At 40.6% G+C, this 21,201-nt stretch overlaps 1 protein-coding gene across 10 annotated transcripts in view; it reads right to left on the bottom strand.

Annotated features, from left to right (window-relative positions):
* The window catches only part of whrna (whirlin a), a 122,194-nt gene that overhangs the window by 1,675 nt on the left and 99,318 nt on the right, over positions 1 to 21,201 (bottom strand). For 3 of the 10 annotated variants that reach the window (XM_055513131.1, XM_029168554.3, XM_055513135.1), the window contains 6 exons: positions 20,677 to 20,709; positions 17,807 to 17,881; positions 16,513 to 17,083; positions 16,072 to 16,238; positions 14,195 to 14,317; positions 1,295 to 1,961 (listed from right to left, as the gene is read on the bottom strand). In XM_055513131.1, the coding sequence (XP_055369106.1) occupies positions 1,779 to 1,961; positions 14,195 to 14,317; positions 16,072 to 16,238; positions 16,513 to 17,083; positions 17,807 to 17,881; positions 20,677 to 20,709 (1,152 nt within the window). In that variant the 3' untranslated portion in view covers positions 1,295 to 1,778. The other 7 variants (XM_055513132.1, XM_029168555.3, XR_008696217.1 and 4 more) reach the window with 6 other exon arrangements.

Here is a 21,201-nt window from a genome sequence, read left to right as displayed (position 1 = left end):
GTAGATTGTTACTTAGCATTCTGAATGAGGCTTGCCCTATCAGAAATCTATTTTGCCCTATTTAGTTTGAAGATTGTTTGAATAGGGGAGGGCTTTCAAATCAACTGCCAACATGCCCAGGTCTGGTCACTCCAGCAGGTTAACCCCAAGAGCAGACCACAAGGTGCTAAAAGAGGTCTTCAAAAACCCTAAAATGTCATCACGGGAACTACAGCAAGTTCTAGTTACTGTTGATGTAAAAGTGCATGCCGCTACGATAAGAAAGAGATTGCATTGAGGAGTGGGGTAAAATTACCTCAGACCAATGTCAGAGTCTGGTAGATGGCTACAAGAAGCATCTCTGTAGTTATATTAGCCAAAGGAGGAAACACTAGCTATTGGGGGCTAGGGTGTACTGTCTTTTCCCTCAGTGGGAATAGGCAGCTTTGTAAAATGTCTTTCACAGAAGACCTTGAAAGGACTTTCAGTTTTAATTGTTTAGTTATATTACTTTATTTACTTTTATCTTCCTGTATTGTTAAAATCAAGATAAAACAAACATATATTTAAAAAATGACACAAAATCCATGCTTTAAAAGGGTGTCCTAATTTTTTTTTACCTGACTGTATGTGGTCTAAGAGAATTGTAACCACCACTTGGACTGCCTTCACACTGAGTTCACCAAATGAATATCTTTAAGCCTGCATTTCTGATACACAAGACCGTAGCTTTTCAGAGCTCCTCCCCAGCAGAACACAACACAGCCTTGTGAGTTAGTGCCCGAGTTAAATTCTTTACCAACTTTAAGGAAATGCATTGAATGCAAGCCTAATTGTAGAAATGTAGTTAACCCCCTTTGTATTGGTAGTAATATGGATACTTGCTTTCATATAAAAACATTTTTAGTATCAAATGGCTTAGTGATAAGCTAGTGTCAGACTAAACAGAAAAACAGGATGTTTGCGTGACAGCTGTAAAAAGCTTTCTGTCCTTCACATGTACAGTTACTGCTGTATGCTGTGTCTTAAATATCAATACTCCTTTTGTCTTTATCCTGTCAGGTGTTGCCACAGCGAATGCGCAAAAGTTAACTACATTTCTACACTGCGCCACGGCCTGGGCCTGTGTCTCAAATATGAGTAGGACGTGTACTGAATTTTGTTATTTATTTACACACTTCCTGGTGAAAAGATGATAAGCATCACTGGAGAATTTGTATATTACTGTATCACCAAGATGGCTTGAATTATTGTCACTCCTTCAAATATATTACTACAGTATACTGTATGTTGATGATGCAACAGAGGTTATGCATTTTATAATTCATTTAAGATATTTTAATGTGTACATTATAAATGCATCTGTATCTACATTTTACATATATAAAGCCAAACCTGTAAGATCAAGCATGTGCAGTCTGTCTCTCTCATATATAAACAAAATGAAGTGGCAGATGTGGGAGTGCTACAAAAAGGTTTCTCATGGTACCAGGTCAACAAGCTTTAAGACAGAGACAAACAAAACATTTAGGTTTTACTATTTTTCATCATAGTGCATACAGTCTCACAGTGGGGAGGTAACACGTTGAGGAAAACCCTGAACAAAGTCCACAGCAGAATACCTTGCAGATTTAAGTATTATTTGTCCAGTGTAACGGGATCAGGCGGTGGGTTGTTTACACCTTTGAAGGTGCTATGCCTTCAAATAAACAGGTGATCCGACATATCTTGCCAGTCTTCTCTTTTAACCGTTTCTTACAGCATGATGCACTCATCACCCTCTTTCCTCTGGTGCTCAGCTATAGCGCCACATTGAACTCAGTTACCAGGAAGTCCACATAGTCTTTCTCTTTGGTCTTAAAAGCCTCAGCAATGAGGCGTGCAGCATCCCTGTGCTCATGTCCTCTTACAGAAACCCCGTTGACCTCCAGGATCACCTGACCCACCTTCAGCTGGCCACAGTTATGAGCAGAGCCGCCTCTCTAGATGAGGATAAGAAACGAAAAAAGTGAGCTTTATCAACTGTAAATTGTAAATCTAGACAATATTCTGGAACTACACAGGAATTGATTGAACTAAGAAAATATTTGTATTCTTGATGTAGTCACAGTGGCTTATCAGTATTTATTGTTTTTTTTCTCAAGGATGTGAAACAAGTTACAATCCCGTATTGTATTTTTATCTGAATAAATCTGGAGTTCATCATTTCCGTCAATCATTTCCACCTGCTGATTTTTCACAGCAGGTTCTGTAGTGTGACAATATTTTTGTGAATGAAACTTGCTCACATACAGTATAGAGCAGAAGACACACATTTAATATGAATGTTTGGACTACTGTTTCTATTAATAATCACATTTGTCACATGCGAGAGTGGAATGAGCATTACTGTACTGTATATAAAATCAAACTGGTGGCAGAAAAAGTACAGGATCGGGATTAAAATATGGTATTATTCATGCATATATGTGATCAAAGAGAGATACAGGGTAATACAGCAAAACAAGCTCCAGCGCAAATACATTTCTCTTTGCAGAACAACAGAAACATGAATGAAATGGCCAACAAATGAACAAGCATAGTGTCATTTTTGGCATTTTTTGTTATGATGATAAAAGTTTATTTTTGCTGGTCTGGAAATATAATTTAAAACTGAACTGTGTTTTTAAAAAGAGAGCTCATTTCTGTAAATTAGTATTCTCAAAGTTAAAATCTCAGCTCTCTCTGTAGGTCAGGGACCCTACAAAGCTTTCATACTAGTGTTGGAGATCTTTCATATAACAACCAAGGTCCTGTCATACTTCAGCACAAGTTAAAATTTATCCATGTAATTCAATTTCTGTCTATTGACACCTTGAAGCTTGCACACAATACCACACATTAGTCTCTGCAATGCAGTGCTTCTGCGTGTGCCTGGTCTGGAGACCTGACTTCATGAAGTAGATCTTCATCTTCTCTGGAATTAAGCAGAATAAAAACTGTATTTACCCCATTAAAGAACAGCTACTGTATCAGTGAGATGTCTGCCATTGTTTCCTGCTCCCCACATTAAAGTGGAAATCAACAGCAGCAGCCTCCACATATTTACTCACAGTGACTACTTACACCAACCTTTAGCTACACAATAAGTATAGTATTGGTGTTGAGTAGTGAAATGCTGTTAGCTTATAGGCTGGATGGGAAGATGGGGAAGGGATAATGGGCTGTCATTTCAGGAGGTGGGGATGAGGACCGATAACAGCTGGCCAACTAGCCAAGGCTCATCTGTATTTCATCACCCGCTTCGGATGTTATCAACGAATGGGCTGATCAGAACTTATCAGCGCATTCATACGGGCCAGTAGGTGCCTGCTCGGCCTCCTCGCGAACAGCTAACAGCTAGCTAAGTTGCTAAGTTAAGCAGCTTTAGAGGTTATTGTGGTTAAGGTTAGGGCTGGATAACGGGTGGGGGGTTCAGGTTACAGTTAGCTAACACAATACCGCTAGCTACTTGCCAAGTTATGCTCGCTAATGAATCAAAATCCAAAACTTCGATCCTCCCGTCTGAACAACAACCGCTCAACAGCGCCCCTACTGACTCTGCTGGTTAAATCATCCGAGCCGTGATCAACCTTACGAATCAATGACAGCGATCTACTGCACCTATTCACCGCTGCCAGCAGGTAGATGGGCACCTACCAGCTCATACGTATGGGCTGATAACCACTGATAATGACCATTGAATGGCGTGATAATGTCCGAAGCCGCTCATTTCATTATCTACAGCTATGATTGAGACAACCTGAGGCAAGAACCGTTGTGGTCAGGGATATAGGACATTCAGACATTTGCTGCATCACCACTCTACTTGGCTGGCATCAGTCTGTGAATGTGAAAGTGCATGGGTGAATGAGAAACTAGTGTAAAGCGCTTTGGATCTCAGGATGGGTCTTTAAAGCGCTAAATAAATGTGGACCATTTACAACTTTCTTTCACTTACACTACAGCAGAGAGGCAGTAGGTTAGACAGTAAGGCAGTGGTTTTTATGTTATGCTAACATCTGATCTCTGAATGAGATCCAAGACAAAAAGACAAAAACACTACAGCATACAAAGCAAATCTGTTATTATGATGGCTGGTCCTGACTGAGAGACATACATATTCAGTTGCTTGGACAAGGGCCTAATAACAGTGAGTTAACTCTCCCCAGGTGACAAAGCAAAATATTTCAAAGCTCAAAAGCGGTGAATGCGTAAAAAGTCTCCTTCCTTTTCTGAAACAAGTGACCTTAAGGCAACCATGTTAATAATGCCCTTGAACCACAGAAGCTACACAGTGTTACTGTTCTGACATGTAACAGTGCTGTCACATACTGTAACTTGTGGTGATATCTGGCTTATCATCAGATTCTAGGTGAGTCTATTCGTTATTTCAGTCTGCCGCTGACTTCTTGCTTTTGGAGGACACCAACCTCAGATCAGCCTATTGGCTACACAGGACTATATGTCACAGAAAGCCGTGCTCCTCTCATTCAACTGTTGACAGTCCCCCGAATTTCTCGCAACTTCACATTATAACCAGTTGTACAAAACCCCTTTCCTATGCTATTCTTGGGCCCATCACACAAAGATCATTGTTCAGAAATTTGTTTATGGAGTCCCAATGCAAAGTTTCTCACAGTCACCGTCCCACCACCTTCACAGCCACTAAACACTTGACTAACAAAGTTACCCATAAAACCAGACCTCCACTTATCTGGACAAATCATTTTGGTCTTGCTTCATGTTGAATGCTGCCTTTGCATCCTTTACTCTGCTTGTCTTTTTTTCTCCTACTGCATTCTCTGATTCTGAATGTACTGATTGTCAATCCTTTTATCCATCGCCTTGCAATCAGCAACCATTTTTATTTCAATCACCACCTCTGTGGAGTGGGAGGGTAAGAGACAGCTTCGAATAGGATGTGGACTTCAGTCTATAGCTGCTTACTGCTCTGATCCTAAAACTGTAATGCCTTTGTTCTGTGTAAGTGCATGATTAATGCAAAAGCTATCACTGAGCTAATGCATGGCTTTGTTTAATTGCAAATAACAATAGCGGTGCATCCAGTAATGGGAGTTTTAAAAAATGTCAAACCTGAGGCATGTTGTACTGTACAGTAAATGTAAAACTTCACCTTGAAATATAGCATGGGCACTTCTTTATAGACTGGATCCAAATATTATATAGCTCAGCAAATGGCACAGTCAGAACAAACAGCAAAACCTCACCAAGGTTTGGTCTGCCCATTCTCCATCACTAGATTATGGTGGTGATGCCACCTCTAGATGTGTGGAGAGGTGGCGTTTAGAGGGTGCAAAATCATGAACTCTCCAAGAGCGCCAACTTGGCCACGGCCGGCCCTGGTATAACCCAATATTAAAGGGAATAGATAACCTCAAAAGATGGCAGTCCTTGCCCATTTGGTCAATTTGGCTATTTTACAATTTTTGTGTAGAAACAAGCTACCACAAATTATTTTAAAAACTCTTCAAAAATCAAAACGCTGTTGTAGCCTGGAACTATCTAACTTCTACTAATACTTTCTTGCCATACTGAATCATGTCCAGAAATGAATAAAACCAAATCTAACAGACTTTTCCTGGTTAGATTTTTTTCACATTTTGTGAGTTGCAGATTGAACCATTTATCAGCACTAAACACCATAATTTTCTAAGAATTTTCTTACAGTAAAATGATATCCAATACACACCTATTTGACCAATCCAGACATCCAACAAAACAAAATAAAATTTTCCAGTTTGGCATTAAAGAGATAACACATGTGAAACACACACAAAAGTCAATTTACCCCTCTCTTGTGTGTCCCAACACACAATCACTAGTGCCAATTTTTTAGAATATCAGGAACTAAAATCAATACTTAAGGCTTAAAACTAAAAATACTCCTATACAGATGCAACCATCACCAGCAATAGAATGATTTATTGAACTCTCACCGAAAAGGATTGTGACACAGTGAGCCTCTCGCTTTCTAAATGGAAAACTGATTTGGGCTTTAACAGTAATCACGTTTTGGACAAATATATGTTCCATTCCAAATAACAAAAAACACAAATCTGCAACTACTGTAATAAAATATAAAATTCTTCATAGAACACACAATACAGGACAAAGGATGTTCCAAATATACAGTCAGGTCCATAAATATTGGGACAGCGACACGAATCCAACATTTTTGGCTCTATACACCACTGCAATGGATTTAAAATGAAACGACCAAGTTGTGCTTCAACTGCAGACTGTCCGCTTTAATTTCAGGGTATTTACATCCACATCAGGTGAACGGTGTAAGAATTACAACAGTTTGCATATGTGCCTCCCACATGTTAAGGAACCAAAAGTACTGTACTTGCTGTCAACTCTTAAGATGAGATCCAAAGAGCTGTCACTATCAGTGAAGCAAGCCATCATTAGGCTGAAAAAAACGAAAGAATCAGAGAGATAGCAAAAATATTAGGTGTGGCCAAAACGACTGTTTGGAACATTCTTAAAAAAGAAAGAACGCACTGGTGAGCTCAGCAAAGCCAAACAAGCTGGAAGACCACGGAAAACAACTGTGGTGGATGCCCGAAGAATTCTTTCCCTGGTGAACAAAACACCCTTCACAACAGTTTGTCAGATCAAGAACACTCCAGGAGGTAGGTGTATGTGTCAATAATCAACAATTAAGAGAATATTTAATACAGAGGGTTCACCACAAGATGTTAGTAAGCTTCAAAAAGAGGAAGGCCAGAATAGAGTTTGCCAAATTTGCCAAAACATCTAAAACAGTCTTCACAGTTCTGGAGCAACATCCCATGGACAGATGAGACCAAGAGTAACTTGTACCAGAGTGATGGGAAGAGAAGAGTATGGGGAAGAAAAGGAACTGCTCATGATCCTAAGCATACCACCTCATCAATGAAGCATGGTGGTGGTAGTGTCATGGCATGGGTATGTATGGCTAATAATGGAACTGGTTCTCCAGTATTTATTGATGATGTGACTGCTGACAAAAACAGCAGGTTGAATTTAGTGTTTCGGGCAATATTATCTGCTCATATTTAGCCAAATGCTTCATCACTCATGACCCAAAGCATATTGCAACAGCAACTAAATAGTTTCTTAAGGGAAAGCAGTGGAATGTTATGCAATGGCCAAGTCAATCACCTGACCTGAATCTGATTGAGCATGTGTTTCACTTGCTGAAGACAAAACTGAAGGAAAATTACCTAAGAACAAGCAGGAACTGAAGACAGTTGCATTGGAGGCCTGGCAGAGCATCACCAGGGATGAAACCCAGTGTCTATGCATTCCAGACTTCAGGCTGTAAGTATTAAAAGTATTTAAAAAAATGAGTTTGATTTATGATTTTTATTCTGTCCCATTACTTATGGTCACTTAACAAGTGGGAGGCACATGTGCAAATCATGTGGTGGTGTATAGAGACATAAATGTTGGAATTGTGTCGCTGTCCCAATATTTATAGACCTGACTGTATCTGACAAATTAATTGTCCTCATTGTACAAATAACACAACAGATAAATTTCTACATGCATTCTTGTTCTTGAGTTTGACACCTGTCAACCTGGTTAAGGTATCCAATCCCAGCAACCTCTGCACTATTTGTGGAGATATAAGTGGGCTTGAGCTAGAAATTTATCAAACACACTTCTTTCTGCCTTTTGTGTTGCAAAGAAAATTTTCCTCATTGGAAAACTAAAAAAAAGGTACCAGAGCTAAGGCAGCAGAGCTAGTCTGAAACCTGGCTCTGTAGATTCCAGTGCTTTGCTTCCCAACTATGTTATTCTATACTCATTTATTTGGGTCTGTGAGGGGCATCGTACTGATAAAGTAATATGCTCCTCAGGTGCCACGATCCTGCCTGTGGTAGATATTTGTAGGAGTGTGTGGTAGTTTGGTAATATGTCTGAAGGTTTAGTCCTTCCTTCTGTTCAGTAGAAATGTTTCACCACCAATCCAGCTGTCTTCTTCAGTCTGAAGGAAGTTGGCTGAAGGCCACACATTTATCCTTCAGTAAGGTTTCCCCTCCCACATCTAATCATGGGCTCATTACCAGAACATAGGGCTGAAGGTAATAAGTACCTGTGAACACTCATGCTCCTCCTCCATTGTTACGAAGTCGTGTTGAGTTCTAAGGGCAGCATCCTCTGTTGAGGGAAGGTGCGTTAATTTGTACATGTAACGCTTCCCTCACCCCTGTACAGGCTCCCTGGAATCAGGCTTTGTTGTCTGCACCTCATATTGAATTTTAGGTAATTCCTATAGTCGGCCATTTTTCGTGATGTCCTTTCCAACTTCAGGACTCCTTCTCCAAAATTTGTAGAAATACTGTGTGTCTGTGGAGATTCTCAGTCATTCAGGTGGAATGGTCCGAAGGTTCAGTCAATTCAACTGGATTTCTTCTTCTTTTTAGTCGAAACGTTTCACCACCGATCCAGATGTCTTCTTCAGTTTGAGAGAAATTGACTGTTGTTATTTTACAGTTTTACTAAAGTTTATACTAACCTTGCAGTGGGATAAATAACACCAGGACCTGGCTACCCTACCCTACGTGTAAGAAATATGGCCAGCTACTTTTAATAATTTCTGATTATGATAGTTTGTCACAACTCTGTACTCTTTAGTCATTACTAGTGCCATTTTACTGTTTTATTTTATATACATTTTTGGGTTCTGCTCCACCATGTTTAGTTTCAGCCTTATTTCCGGTCACAGCTGCTGTCAATCTGTAATTAGTCACAGTATTTAGTCTCAGCTACTCACCTTATTCCACTGCCAGCTTGTCTGCTTATGTTACTCTTACCTGTCCAGCATTTCATACCAGTAGGTCCTTGGTTTTGATCCTAGTCTGTGACCATGTTCTTGCCTCATCCCTGTCTGTACTGTACCTTTGCTGGAGTAGTTTCGATTACTTGGAAAGAAGTGGATTGTTATGCAATGGCCAAGTCAATCACCTGACCTGAATCTGATTTGTTTGTTTGTGTCCAATTATTTTGTGCTTGGTGGAGACGGCCTTTTTTCCCTTTCGGCACCATGGATTATGCCTGGACGGATTTAACCGAGGACTTCCGCTTGTGCGACGGAGGTCTGCTGAAAGCCACCACCGAGGCGCCAACCCCTGAAGTTCAGCTGAGTGTGGTGTATATTCTCAAGGACATGCTTGGCGTTCTGCACTGGCCAAGACTCTGGTTCCCCGTCCTCTTCCTGTTCAAGTCCCAGCCCTTGCTTTTCAGCTCATTTTTCAGCTTTACGTCTCTCTATCTGCCAAGCCTCCCTCCCAGTCCTTCATCGCTGCCGATTTCCTGTCCCGACGTCATCGTCAAGACCGACTCCTGTTCATGCCTTGGCACGGACGTCACAGCGGACTTCAGAATGTTTCTTCTCCAGTTCCAGCTTCTCGGTTGAATCCAGTCCACGTCTCAGCTCCAGCTTCACGCCATGCCCCAGTTCAGGTTCCCCTGTTCAAGTCTGATTTGTCTCAGCCCGTCCCAGTCACAAAACCGCAACCTTTTCCAGCCACAGACACACACACAGCCTACCTTAACCACGGCTTTGCTGCATATTCCCACTACCAAGCTACAGGCCGTTAACCCTCTGGTGTCTGTGTGGCCAGTTTTGGCCATTTCACTTTTTCATTTTTTGATAATTTTATCTGTGTTATTGCCAATGACATGAAATTTTCCAAGGTTGTGGACTTTTATTAGATCTTTGATTCTGTCACTTCAGATTTTTAAATCTATCAGTATTAAATATTATAACTCAAAAACTGCCTTTTGTTGCTATCGTGGCCATTTTTGGCCAATTGACTTCAAACCACATTTTTCTTAATCCTTGTTATTTACAGTATACAGTAGAATTAATACATTTAGATAAAATTTATTTAATTGTAACATTAAAACTTTGAAAAAGCATTTTTTTACAAAAATATATATTTTTGTCAAGAAAGTAATAAGCTGTAGTTTTCTTAGTTACCAATGGGGGGTTTTCTGGCTTTCTGCATCCTAAGCAGCCAGTGAATTGCATTTTTTAAAATAACCTTCAGCTAATTCAAAATGCTGCTGCCAGAGTTCTGTTGGGACTTAGAAAGAGAGATCACATTTCTCCTACATTAGCTTATCTGCAAAGGTTGCCTGTAAAATGTAGGATAAAATTTCTCCTACTCACCTACAAAGCATTTAATGATAAAGCTCCTTCTTATCTTAAAGACCTCAAAATTCATATGCCCCCAACGCTTCGTTCTCAGAGCGCTGGGCTACTCGTAGTTCCTAGAGTCTTTAAATGTAGAATGGGAGGCAGAGCCTATAGCTACCAAGCTCCTCTCCTGTGGAACCAGCTCCCTGTTCAGTTTTGAGAAGCTGACACACTCTCCACCTTTAAGGCTTAAAACTATTCGTTTTGATAAAGCATAAAGTTAGAGATGGTTCAGGTCACTGAAAATGATTGTTAGTCACAGGAACCATTACTTAGCTGTAATAGACATAGACTGCTGGGGGACTTAATTTATACACTGAGCTCTGTTTCCTTCTACCTCTTCTGTCCAAAAACCTATTATTATTTCATGTTTAACTAACCTTGTCTCTTTCTCTCCAGTAGTTGTACTGCTCACTACTCTCTTTCTCCCACTCTGTCCTAACCTACAGGTATCATTGGACTCAGAGCTATGTGTCTGGTATGAGCAGCTGCAGATTAAACCATCCTGCCCGTATCCAGTTCCTTGTCCAACCAGCCTGACCTCTTTTATTGCTTGTTTGTTGTTGCTGTGCTTTTCTCTCTCTCTATCTAGAGAGGGAGTTTTTACTTTCCACTAATGGTGTTAAATTGTAATTATTACAATTAAAGGCTTGCTGTATGTGGAATTTGTTGGGTTTACTTATGTAAGGTCTTAAACCTTACCTTGTAAAGTGCCTTGAGATAACTGTTAACTGAGATAACTGTTATTTGGCGCTTTGATCACACATCAGTGATATGTGTTTGTGCACGAAAATCTTTTACCCAATGTGTGAAATTTCAACACTAATATGTATTTGCAGGACAGAGTTTTCACATGTTCAACCATAGTCATGCTGTGCTGATGCAGGGTTTTGAGCTGTGACTTTTCCAAGCAAACATGGCTTTGCTTCATGCGATGAAAGCATCTGCAGGTTTGTTTGTTTCATGATCAAGCCAGACACACCTGCACAAACGTATTTACACACCTCAATAAATAACCTCTGCTCCCAAACTACACAGAGCTCAAAACATACAGCAGCTACGACGAACAACCAAACTCTAGCACCGTTTATAAATATGTCCTGAAGCTTATGCAGAAGCACTCAAGCCCAGCAGCTACCAGGTCATTTGGTCTTTTGCACAGGATTAGGACAGGACTCATGAAGATAGTATACTGTACATTAGGGTCACAATCACCTTGACGGACTCCGAAGACACACTTTCACAAGTGACTTTTTTTTTTTTATCGTTCCGCATAGCAGAAGAACGTCTTTGAAGAAAACTAGCTCTGGTTTGGAACAATTAGGAGAAATACACCAGAACTGATTTTTCAGCACCTCCAGTTGCAACAGTGGCAGATTCTGTCATCTGTCTTTTCCTTCACCAAAACTACCATGGTGGTATCCTACAATACACAAAGGAAGAATGTGCCTTTTTGTGCAAAAAGCATAGGGATCCATAGCTTTGCAAGGGGGTGAAGAGAAAACCTGAACTATCCTGCACTACAATATATGCTAAGGGGGTGTGGATAACCTTAACAAACCTTAACAAGGTTGTTGGCACCTACAATTGTCAAAAGAAAACCAACCACTGGTGCTTACAATCTCCTGAATATCTTTGCATACAATGCCTTTGTCCTGTAAAAATCAACTCACCCCAATTGGGAATCCTCTACATCCTATCAAAGAAGGGTGTCCCTGAAAAAAACCGGGCCCCATGCTGGTGACCCCAACATCTGTAGGGCAGCCATGAACCAAGGGGGAACCATGAACCAACAACTGCTGATGCCATTGTTGCTAATATACAGCAGTCTACATGCTCCAGCTGTGGATAGTTTGTCTGCAAAGACCACTTTACTGTTGCGTGCACATCCTGCTGTCGCCCAGCCGCATCTGCCCCCCACTGCGCCTGTCGCCCAGCCGCGTCTGACCCCCACTGCGCCTGTCGCCCAGCCGCGCCTGCCGCCTGTCATCCAGCTGCGTCTGCACCTGTGCAGGCATCTTGCCCACCTTGAGGTTGTGGTATACTCTGCCACAATCATATAATATAATAATATTAATAATGATGTCCTGTTTTGGACATGATAAATGCACCAGATAAACATTTTAGGGAACTTGTTACTTTTTGCTTAAATAAGTTTTACTTTCACTTGTTCGCTACAAGGCGTCCTGTAAAAGGCAGATCGGGCTGCACAGATTATTTCATCTTTTTCATTCATTGTTTACAGCTGAGGCTCTGTGGCGAGCAGCAAGTACTACAGTTATTTTGTGATTCGTTTGTACGGATCCTTACAGAATGTTCGTTCGTTCATTTGTCACGTGACTTCTACCAAATGACTGTCGCGCTGTTAAACAACAATGGCAGGGAAGACGCACGACATACTGTAAGTAACTTTATTGTGGTGTGCTGAAGCAAACCATGTTGTCTTCAGTATATAGTGTTTGAGAACCACCACCATTTTTACAATTACAACAGCACCGTAAATGTCACAAATGATTCGTTCACTTTACTGTTCGAAAGTTAAAGATCCGAGTCAGCGCCTGGCGCAGTTTCTGTGTCCTCTGTTTTGATCTCTCCAGGTGACCTCCTCACAGTTTCTGTTGGCAGCGTCTTCATTGATCAGCTCTTCCCCTGGACTCCTTTACCAGAAAAAAACTAACAACTGACAAAGTCCAAGAAGCTCTAAGGAAAGCTACACACGTTCAACTTCACTTCACTAAAGAACCAGCTCGTTACGTGGATAAAAGACTGAGTAGGTTTAAAGAACCTTTCCCCAAGAAAGACACAAACAGTACAAGCTACAAACGTTTCTGCTCCAGATAAAATCAGCTGACATGACTCAAGTTTCAACAATCTCACCTGAGTCATGGGAGAAGCAGACATTTGTGAACTGCTTAACGAGACAATTCTTCAGGGATCCATCACTTTAAGATTGTGGTCAAATCAAGTCTTTGTTAACATATTGTTGTATGGGCGACATTAGTGTTTTGTCTATAGGTCACCCTCACAGGGCCAATAGCATAGTGCCGGGGTTGCGACAAATACTGTGTCTCGGCGCTTGGAAAAATGAATTGGGGGAGGGGGGTAGACAGAGCCATCAAAGCAAAGGCCCTGTCCACTGAAGCAGAACCAGTTTCCAGACTGCCTCTGTTACCCATCCCAACTAACCCCCGCAACCCCCAAGCCAGGAACAGAGCAAGACCCAGGGACCGCATAACTACTGCCCAGGCACCACAAGCAGCACAGTCAGAACCATCCTTACCCCTCTGTCACACTTACACATTCTCTCGATCAAACATGCTTATGTGTAGTGTAGTCCTCCACTTAAACCTACACACCTACTCTACAGCTGTGAAGTGAGGGCCAACCTCCGCTCAGGGCCCAATAAAGACCGCAGCCAAGGTAGCCCACCAGACAATTCCCACTATTGCCCACTCGCAACAGGCCCGAGCAGTCACCAGAAGGCATCGGACCGCAGGGAGAAATCCCTCCTTCTCTGGTTTCTGCTGCCTGAGGTGTTCACTAAGCACGTCATCTGTTGGAGCCATCTTCCTGATGTATCCATGGAGATTAGTAGTTTCATTCCGGATAGTGGCTTAGGTGCTCACTAATCCTCGGCCTCCTTCCTTTCACTTAGGAGCTTTCTTGTCTTGATCGCTTGTCAGTGGCTTCCATCTCCCCTTTTGCCCATCTTATTATGCCAGCGGGTAAGACTCCAAGACCCAGCCTATACATTTGTGTCCTCTGTGGTGGACATTGTATTTTGATCTATAACCTTTCTTGTCCTGGTGTGCTTTATAGAGGACATCCTGGCCTTTCCAATGATCTCTCATGTGTTTGGGTGGGATGAGGGGAACTTTGTTTGCAAAATGCATCAGATGGGAAAACTTGTATGTATATATTGTTAATTACTAAACAACCTGAGTTAAGCAGAGTTTGGACGAGTGGTTCACAGTTCACCTGTATTGTAACTATTCGTGGAAGTGGCTGACGTGTATTGGCTCCGCCTTCAATGGCAATACCCAGGGTGCTGGCAGTCTTTGCCACCCTCACTAGTGTAGAGGTGGGCTCCAACAGTCCTGGCTAAAGAAAGGAAATGAGAAAGACTTTATTACATTACAATTACATTACATTACAACCTTTTACTCTTGTCAAATTGTTCTTTTTATCCAGACTTTTCTGTATAAGCTTGATAGTATGTTCAGTCCACGCTTTTGTTACATTACCTTGTTACACTAGAGAGCTTGCAACAAAAATCAGATCTAACTGTCACCATATTACTTAGATTATTTATATTTATTTGCATAGATCTGAATGAGACAATCAGCTACACATGAAAACAGTTTCTGATGATGTGTTTCAATCAAAGCAAAATCAAAACATGACAAACAGCAGTGTCAAAACTATCGTATATTGGCTCTACGTACACATCCCAAAACTAACCTATAAATACGACATTTATCGTATGTCTTGTTACACGGACCCAGACCTTCATTTAGTGCTGGGTTATTGGCAACATTTCATGTGTTTGCTTCTGTTTGCTTCATGTCATGGGTGTCAGTATGAGTAACTGCAGATTTCTCACAACTAAAAAAAACCCTTAATAAATAATTTACTAGGTACACTATGGTTCAAAAGTTTGGGGTCACAGAAAGGCACTTTTTTTGCAATGAACGATTCACAAATACACTGTTTACGTCACTAATGTGGTAAATGACTATTCTAGCTGCAAATGTCTGATTTTTGCTGCAATATTTACTTAGGTGTATAGAGGCCCATTTCTAGCAACTGTCACTGCAGTGTAGTAATGGTACAATGTATCTGCTCATTGCGTCAGAAGTCCCAGATAACAAGAGCAAAGTTTGAGAATTAGAAAAATATATTATTTCAAATACAAATCATTATTTTTAACCTTTTCAATAAGACTATATTTTCCATTCACTTTACAACCCATCCTGGTAAATAAAAGTGTTACTTTTAATGTAAAACACAAAATTGTTGCAAACTTTTGAACGGTAGTGTATACTACAAATCCAGTAAGCTTAGTAGATAAGGTTCAAATCTAGTAATCCTGTGCTAAACCTTTGTTGTGTTTCATCATATAACTGTTGATAAAATAGCAATTTGGTGAACTGTCGCATTGAATGATACCCATTGGTCTTAGAATATGGACAGAAACAGAGGAATATGTTTTAGCTTTTCAGGAAAGGTCAGTTCTGTCAGTTCTAGGGCATGATTCTCCTATGACGATGTACGTGTTTAGAGTATGTGTAACCTTTGCCTGATACTCAAAAAACACACTTGCTGCTTCTTTCCTTAAATACTCCAAGTAATCCTCATTTAAAACAACACTTGAACCTAATTCCCCCTTATAATAAACAGCCAAAGTAAAACCATAATTTCTTGTTATTTTCCATCAATTCATAGTGAATTGAGATTTTCATTATGCTACACTGCAGTGAGACATAAAATAATTGATGAAGCATGTGGATGGATGAAAAATTGGTGGAAAAATAAACATAGAAGTGCTCATGGAAAACAAAGATCAGTTCCAAGTTACAGTACTAATAAAGAGCACATTCAGAAAGTCCATAAATCTTGAAACACACTGACAACCTGAAGCACTTATTTTTTGTCTATGCATTCACATGTTTTTTGAACCATGACATCAGTTGCTTTATTTGTATTTTAAAATTGTATTTGACGGTTTTTATAATTTTAGAATTATTAAGGTTGAATGAACTACACACCCACAATAAACGTCTTTTCTATTCAACCCCGTTACTCTACTCATCTAATTATGTTTGGGTCACAGCTGTTCTGAATCACCCCCTCACCGGTTTAGAGAGGCTCTCTCCACCACCCCCTAGGGTTTCCCGGGAGAGGCGGATGCAAGAGGACTGGGGGCTGCTGTCTTTGCTGATGTGTCCTGTCTCAGCTATGTCCACACCACTGTCCTCACTGAGGGTCTGCCCACTGTCTGACAGCTGAGACAGGGCGCCACCTGAGGGGGAGCAGGTAGAAACCATTTAAGGGATTCTATACTCTGTAGTGTTGTAGTATAAAATACCATTTGCTCGTCTTGATTTTCAGTGAAATATGAGCAAACATCAGGCAATATAACAAAGCTGTGTAAGTTTAAATAACAAAAAACAAATCGAAAATTACTGTACAGATTAAAAATTTTAAATGACTAGTAGTTGCAGCCCCTCATGTCACACAAATGCCTCACCTATACTTTACATTTCATGTCCTGTCTACTACAATATGTTCCTCACCTCGAGCTTGGGGCAATGGCCGCACCTCATTCACATCTGGTTCTGCATTGGGCCTGTGAACCTCCACTGTAACAAACTGCTGTTTAGAGCCAGGAGACGAGGCAGGGGATGCTCTGGACATAGAAACTGGCTTAAAGGGCAGCGAAGGGGGTAGAGAAGGAGCAGGGAGTGGAGGTGGAGGAGGAGGTGAGGGAGGAAGGGGGGCAGGTTTGGCGCTCCTGCTGGGTGACTGGACCCTGGGGAAAGGACCCATGTTGTGTTGGGTGACAGTGGTCAACTGCGCAGCTGTTATATGTTCTTTCTTGGATAACATTTTGATGGTCGTGTTGTCTTGAGATAGGTCCCTGGGAGGTCTTTGTTTGTGTGGTAGTGAGGGTGAGGTAGGGGGGTGTGCTGGCTCTTTTCTGTGTTTATGGGATATTGGGGCTGTAAAGTACAAGCCTGAGAGGGAGGATTCAGATGACGAGCATTTGTTGAGTTGGTCTCGTCTACTTGAACGCCTGTGTAGCCCAGGTGGTGGAGGAGGCTTGAAGAGGGGGGGGGGTTCTGCAGTGGTGGACTGTATGTCATCCTAAAGTGAGAAGTTATATTCATCATCATGAACTTGGCGTGTAGCAAAATACTTTGACACGCTACACAATCATACAAAATGTTACCATGGACATTATAGAGCTCAGTAAATAATTGCAATTTTCATTTAATCTGTTTTCATCCATCAGGGTTTGGAATCTGAGGCGACTGAACATGTTGGACAGCTGGCTCTTTTTTTTGTATGTTTTTGATTAAGAGTGCTCAAACAAAACTGAAAATTTGAATTAAATACACGGACATGAGTCACCAGGGTATGTATGAGACATAAAATAAGCATGAGAAAAATAAATTTAAGGCATGATTTGAGTAGCAGGTAGCCTTGAATGACAGCAGACTAAAAGCTTCCTTGACCCCTTCTCTCACTCTGTTTAAAATACACTAAACACATTGACATATTGTGTTGCTTTGGAAACAGATGTTGCTCCGCCCTCCTCATTTCACACTACAAAGACAAGATGAAGAAAGGCTTACTCTCACACAGCTCCACGTCTTTTCCTTTCTGTCATTTTCCATGGTGCAAATACTTGTTCCTTTCAAGCACAGTCTACAGTTCAAAGCCTGCAGGTCAGTTGTGTTCCAAGTACTTCCATCTACCTACAACTCTTCTGCCCTCTTTCGTCTTCTTCCTACCCCGTGTCACCTCTCCCCTGTGCTGTATCTATCTTTATCAGACTAAATTTGGGACGATGCCTGCTGGGCTCACCAGGGAGATATCGGTCAGTAGCGTGTTCAGACTCTCTGGAGGGTCTTCTTCATTACTTCCAACCACATTGTCGTTCTAAGAAGTACAAGGGAAAAAAAAGAGCGTCAGAAAGCGAGGTGAGCATTAAGAAAGTTTGTGAGCAGATGCTAAACACAGATGTGTGCTTATTTCAAAACAAATGCCAAAATACATTTGGTGGATGTTTTCTTGGAATAAAGATGTCAATATCTTTTTGCATTTGCTTGTCAGTCTTGTCATGTCTGTAAGAAGGCCAAGCAAATAAGACAGGCACACGCAGACACAAACACACACAACAATTATGTCTTCTAAGACAATCAAAATCCACATGCTGTTAAATCGATAAAGAACCATCAGCTAAACTTAAAGAAGGATTTGGCAGCTCAGTCCCACTGGTGTGGTCATTTTAACCACAAGGAGCCAAGCAGAAGAAATGTTGCCCTGCATTTAACTCTGCTAGCAAAAACAAAAGTCCCATCAGTTTAGTTTAATTACCCATCTTTGCTGCATGGGGAACACTTACACTTTATTTATCATGAGAGTCAATCGGCTGTCTGCAGGAGATGCTTGTCTGCACTATAAGCAGTCAGCATATGCTTGGTTAGTGTCTACAAACTGTATGATGTGTTTATGTGCATGTGCATTGTTGCATGTAATGTATCACTGGGCCTTACTTCACCCAGTAATGTTATTAGACTTTGACTTTAACAGAACCCACTCAAATTGAAATGCTCAGGACAAATAGAAAGGCTACTCTAATGTTTAAAGATTATAGTGTATTTGTGCTCAGTGATAGCACAGCTATTTTCATTACTGACCTTGGAGGCTGTCCCAGTTAGAAAACTTTAAAGAAAAACTTAAAAAGAAAAAAAAACCCCCGAGACATCTCAGGTGATTGACTGTGTGGTGCTCACTACAACTAGTGCTTCCTGTTTTTTTTCTGTACCTGCCCCAGCAACGGTTGGGCTGAGAGGGGGCGGAGCTAGATGATAGATAGGTCCAATCACTGCAGCTCAGGCGATTCGTGGGAGTGCAATGCATTCTGGGTGTTGTCGGATATGACCACTTTCAGCCACAATACATATTACTTCTGCTTTCCCTTTTTTTTTTTCCCTTTTTTTTAAAGTGTTGTTGCACATTTTTGCCAATAAAATGTAAAATATTTATAACACAACTCACTTTAAGCTACTGTACATGTAGTCTGACATGTCTCTCAGAGGTGCCAGAATGACCCAATTTAACATAATGACCATCATATTGGAAGCATGTGCTGCTGAGATCAGATGTTAATCCAGGATTTGATTTAGTTTCCTACATAACTGTTGTGTGTAAATTTAGTTAAAGTAGTAAACATTTTAAACACACACACACCTCCAAATACACCCAGCTTTCTAATCTTTTTTTACACAGCACTGGTAGCAGTCACCCATGAGTCAGAAATAACAAATATAGACACACTGTTCTGCCCCCAACATTGTGTTTTCAGTAGTAGCTATGTTATATTTGTGTTGAAACACCGCCCACTAGCGATGTTTGCTTAAATCAGCACGTGACTGTAAAGCTGAGGAAACGGCACAGCTAACGTACGTTAGCATTCTCTGAAAGTCCAGTGTGTCCTCACTCATTAGATAACAGCTCTCAAAGAGGCATAACATCTGTGAGTCCATGTACAAAACATTCCAGAATGATGCAGTAATAAAAATGTCTTTTTCACAAATTTGAAAAATACATTTTATGAAAGGTTAAATTTCAGCTACTGTATTGGCTTAAAGGCTCTTTACGGTACTATATATTTCAGAATAGAGGCCAATTATGATTTTATACATTTCATCAGTGAAAATTTCTAAACATACACAGTAAATTTCATACTGTAGTTTCTGAAATTTTACAGTTCACTGTATGTTTCCTTAGGACGGTAGTTCTAATATCATCTCCAATGTTTACTAGAGTGAGTCTCTGCTCTTCTCATTGATTGGAACATTGTTACTGTAAGTATTGCACAAATCACGCACTCACAGAAAAGTGAACAGCAGCTCATTTGACTGCAGTGCTGCACCGGCTAGGCACCAGCTAGACACACAGACACATTGAGAGAATAAGGACCAACACCCATCTCTGACAGACACTCAGCCACACAAGCGTAATATACATGTTCCTTTTGTAGGGGTAAGCAGAAAGGCTGGCAAACCGTCTGGGGCATCTGAATAACAACAAGGACTGCTGAAAAATCTGCATTCAAGCATATGTTCTATCTTCTGTGTTTGCGTTTTGAAAACATCAATACATTACATGTATGCTAAGTATAGCAAAAACATACTGCGCAATGGTAAATGATTCTATACTTATTCGGTTCCAATTACTACAAACAGAACTTAATTAAACAGTCTTAATACAAAGTATACAAAGTATTTCTGTTATGAATAGAAAGAATTCAGTATAAATAAAATAAACCTGATTCAAGATAGGAAAGAAAAACGGTACAGTAAAATATGTAATAAACAGAGTTATTTTATGTTTTATTTAGCAACTGATTGAACCTTTTATCATTGTGATTTTATTAAGTTTTGCTGCAACAGTAACGTAAAGCCCTTCAAAGGTTCAGTACATAATGAAAAGTAAGTGCATAAGTAATAGTGTTCCACAGGAAGTACCACATATCACATATCAAGTTAGAAGAAACAAAGAGAAGAAAAAACTACACACTAAATCAAATTCACTGCAAAGCCAAAAAAGAAGAGCATTGCCACGCAATTCTACATCTGCCCTCAGGGAACATTATATTTTATTGCTCTGGTGTGGATGCCGTATGTGCATGTGGGAATTCATTCATCACTTTCAGAAGTGAATCCTACCTCCATCATATCTATCAGCCAGAGCAGTCTTTCCTACAGGAAGATAAGTAGTTGGGAAAAAAAACAGAAGCTATCAAACATTAGCTGAAAGACTATTGAGTTTCAACAGGAAGGCAGTGAAATGTGTCATTGTTCAGCCAAATCTCATATCTTTTCCTCTGCAGAATCAGAGGTTCAAAAGGTTATAATCCATGGAAATATATACACAGCGCTCTCTGTAACAGCCGAGGACAGAGTGGAAAGAGAGAGCTGACAGACAAAAAAACAGAGCCAATCATAATACACACTCAAAAGACAGATAAAATACAATATGGGGTGAGATCTTTATCTTTAATCAAGAGCTAGTTTTTCAATTCGAAAGCGAACTTTAGCGATTTAATGTTCAGATCAGTCATGCTTGCTCTCAAATGTCATGCTTGCTTTAAAAATGCGCTCAGATTTTCTCCGCTCGAGTTCAAATCAGTATTTGCGCCCCCAGATTTCTCATGCTCTCGCTCAAATCCTCCTCTTCGCTCTCGTTTCTGC

The sequence above is a fragment of the Betta splendens genome, chromosome 12, assembly GCF_900634795.4.
Source record: "Betta splendens chromosome 12, fBetSpl5.4, whole genome shotgun sequence".
Lineage (NCBI taxonomy): Eukaryota > Metazoa > Chordata > Actinopteri > Anabantiformes > Osphronemidae > Betta > Betta splendens.
The sequence above is the reverse complement of the archived record's forward strand: the minus strand, read 5'-3'. Positions and strand labels throughout refer to the sequence as shown.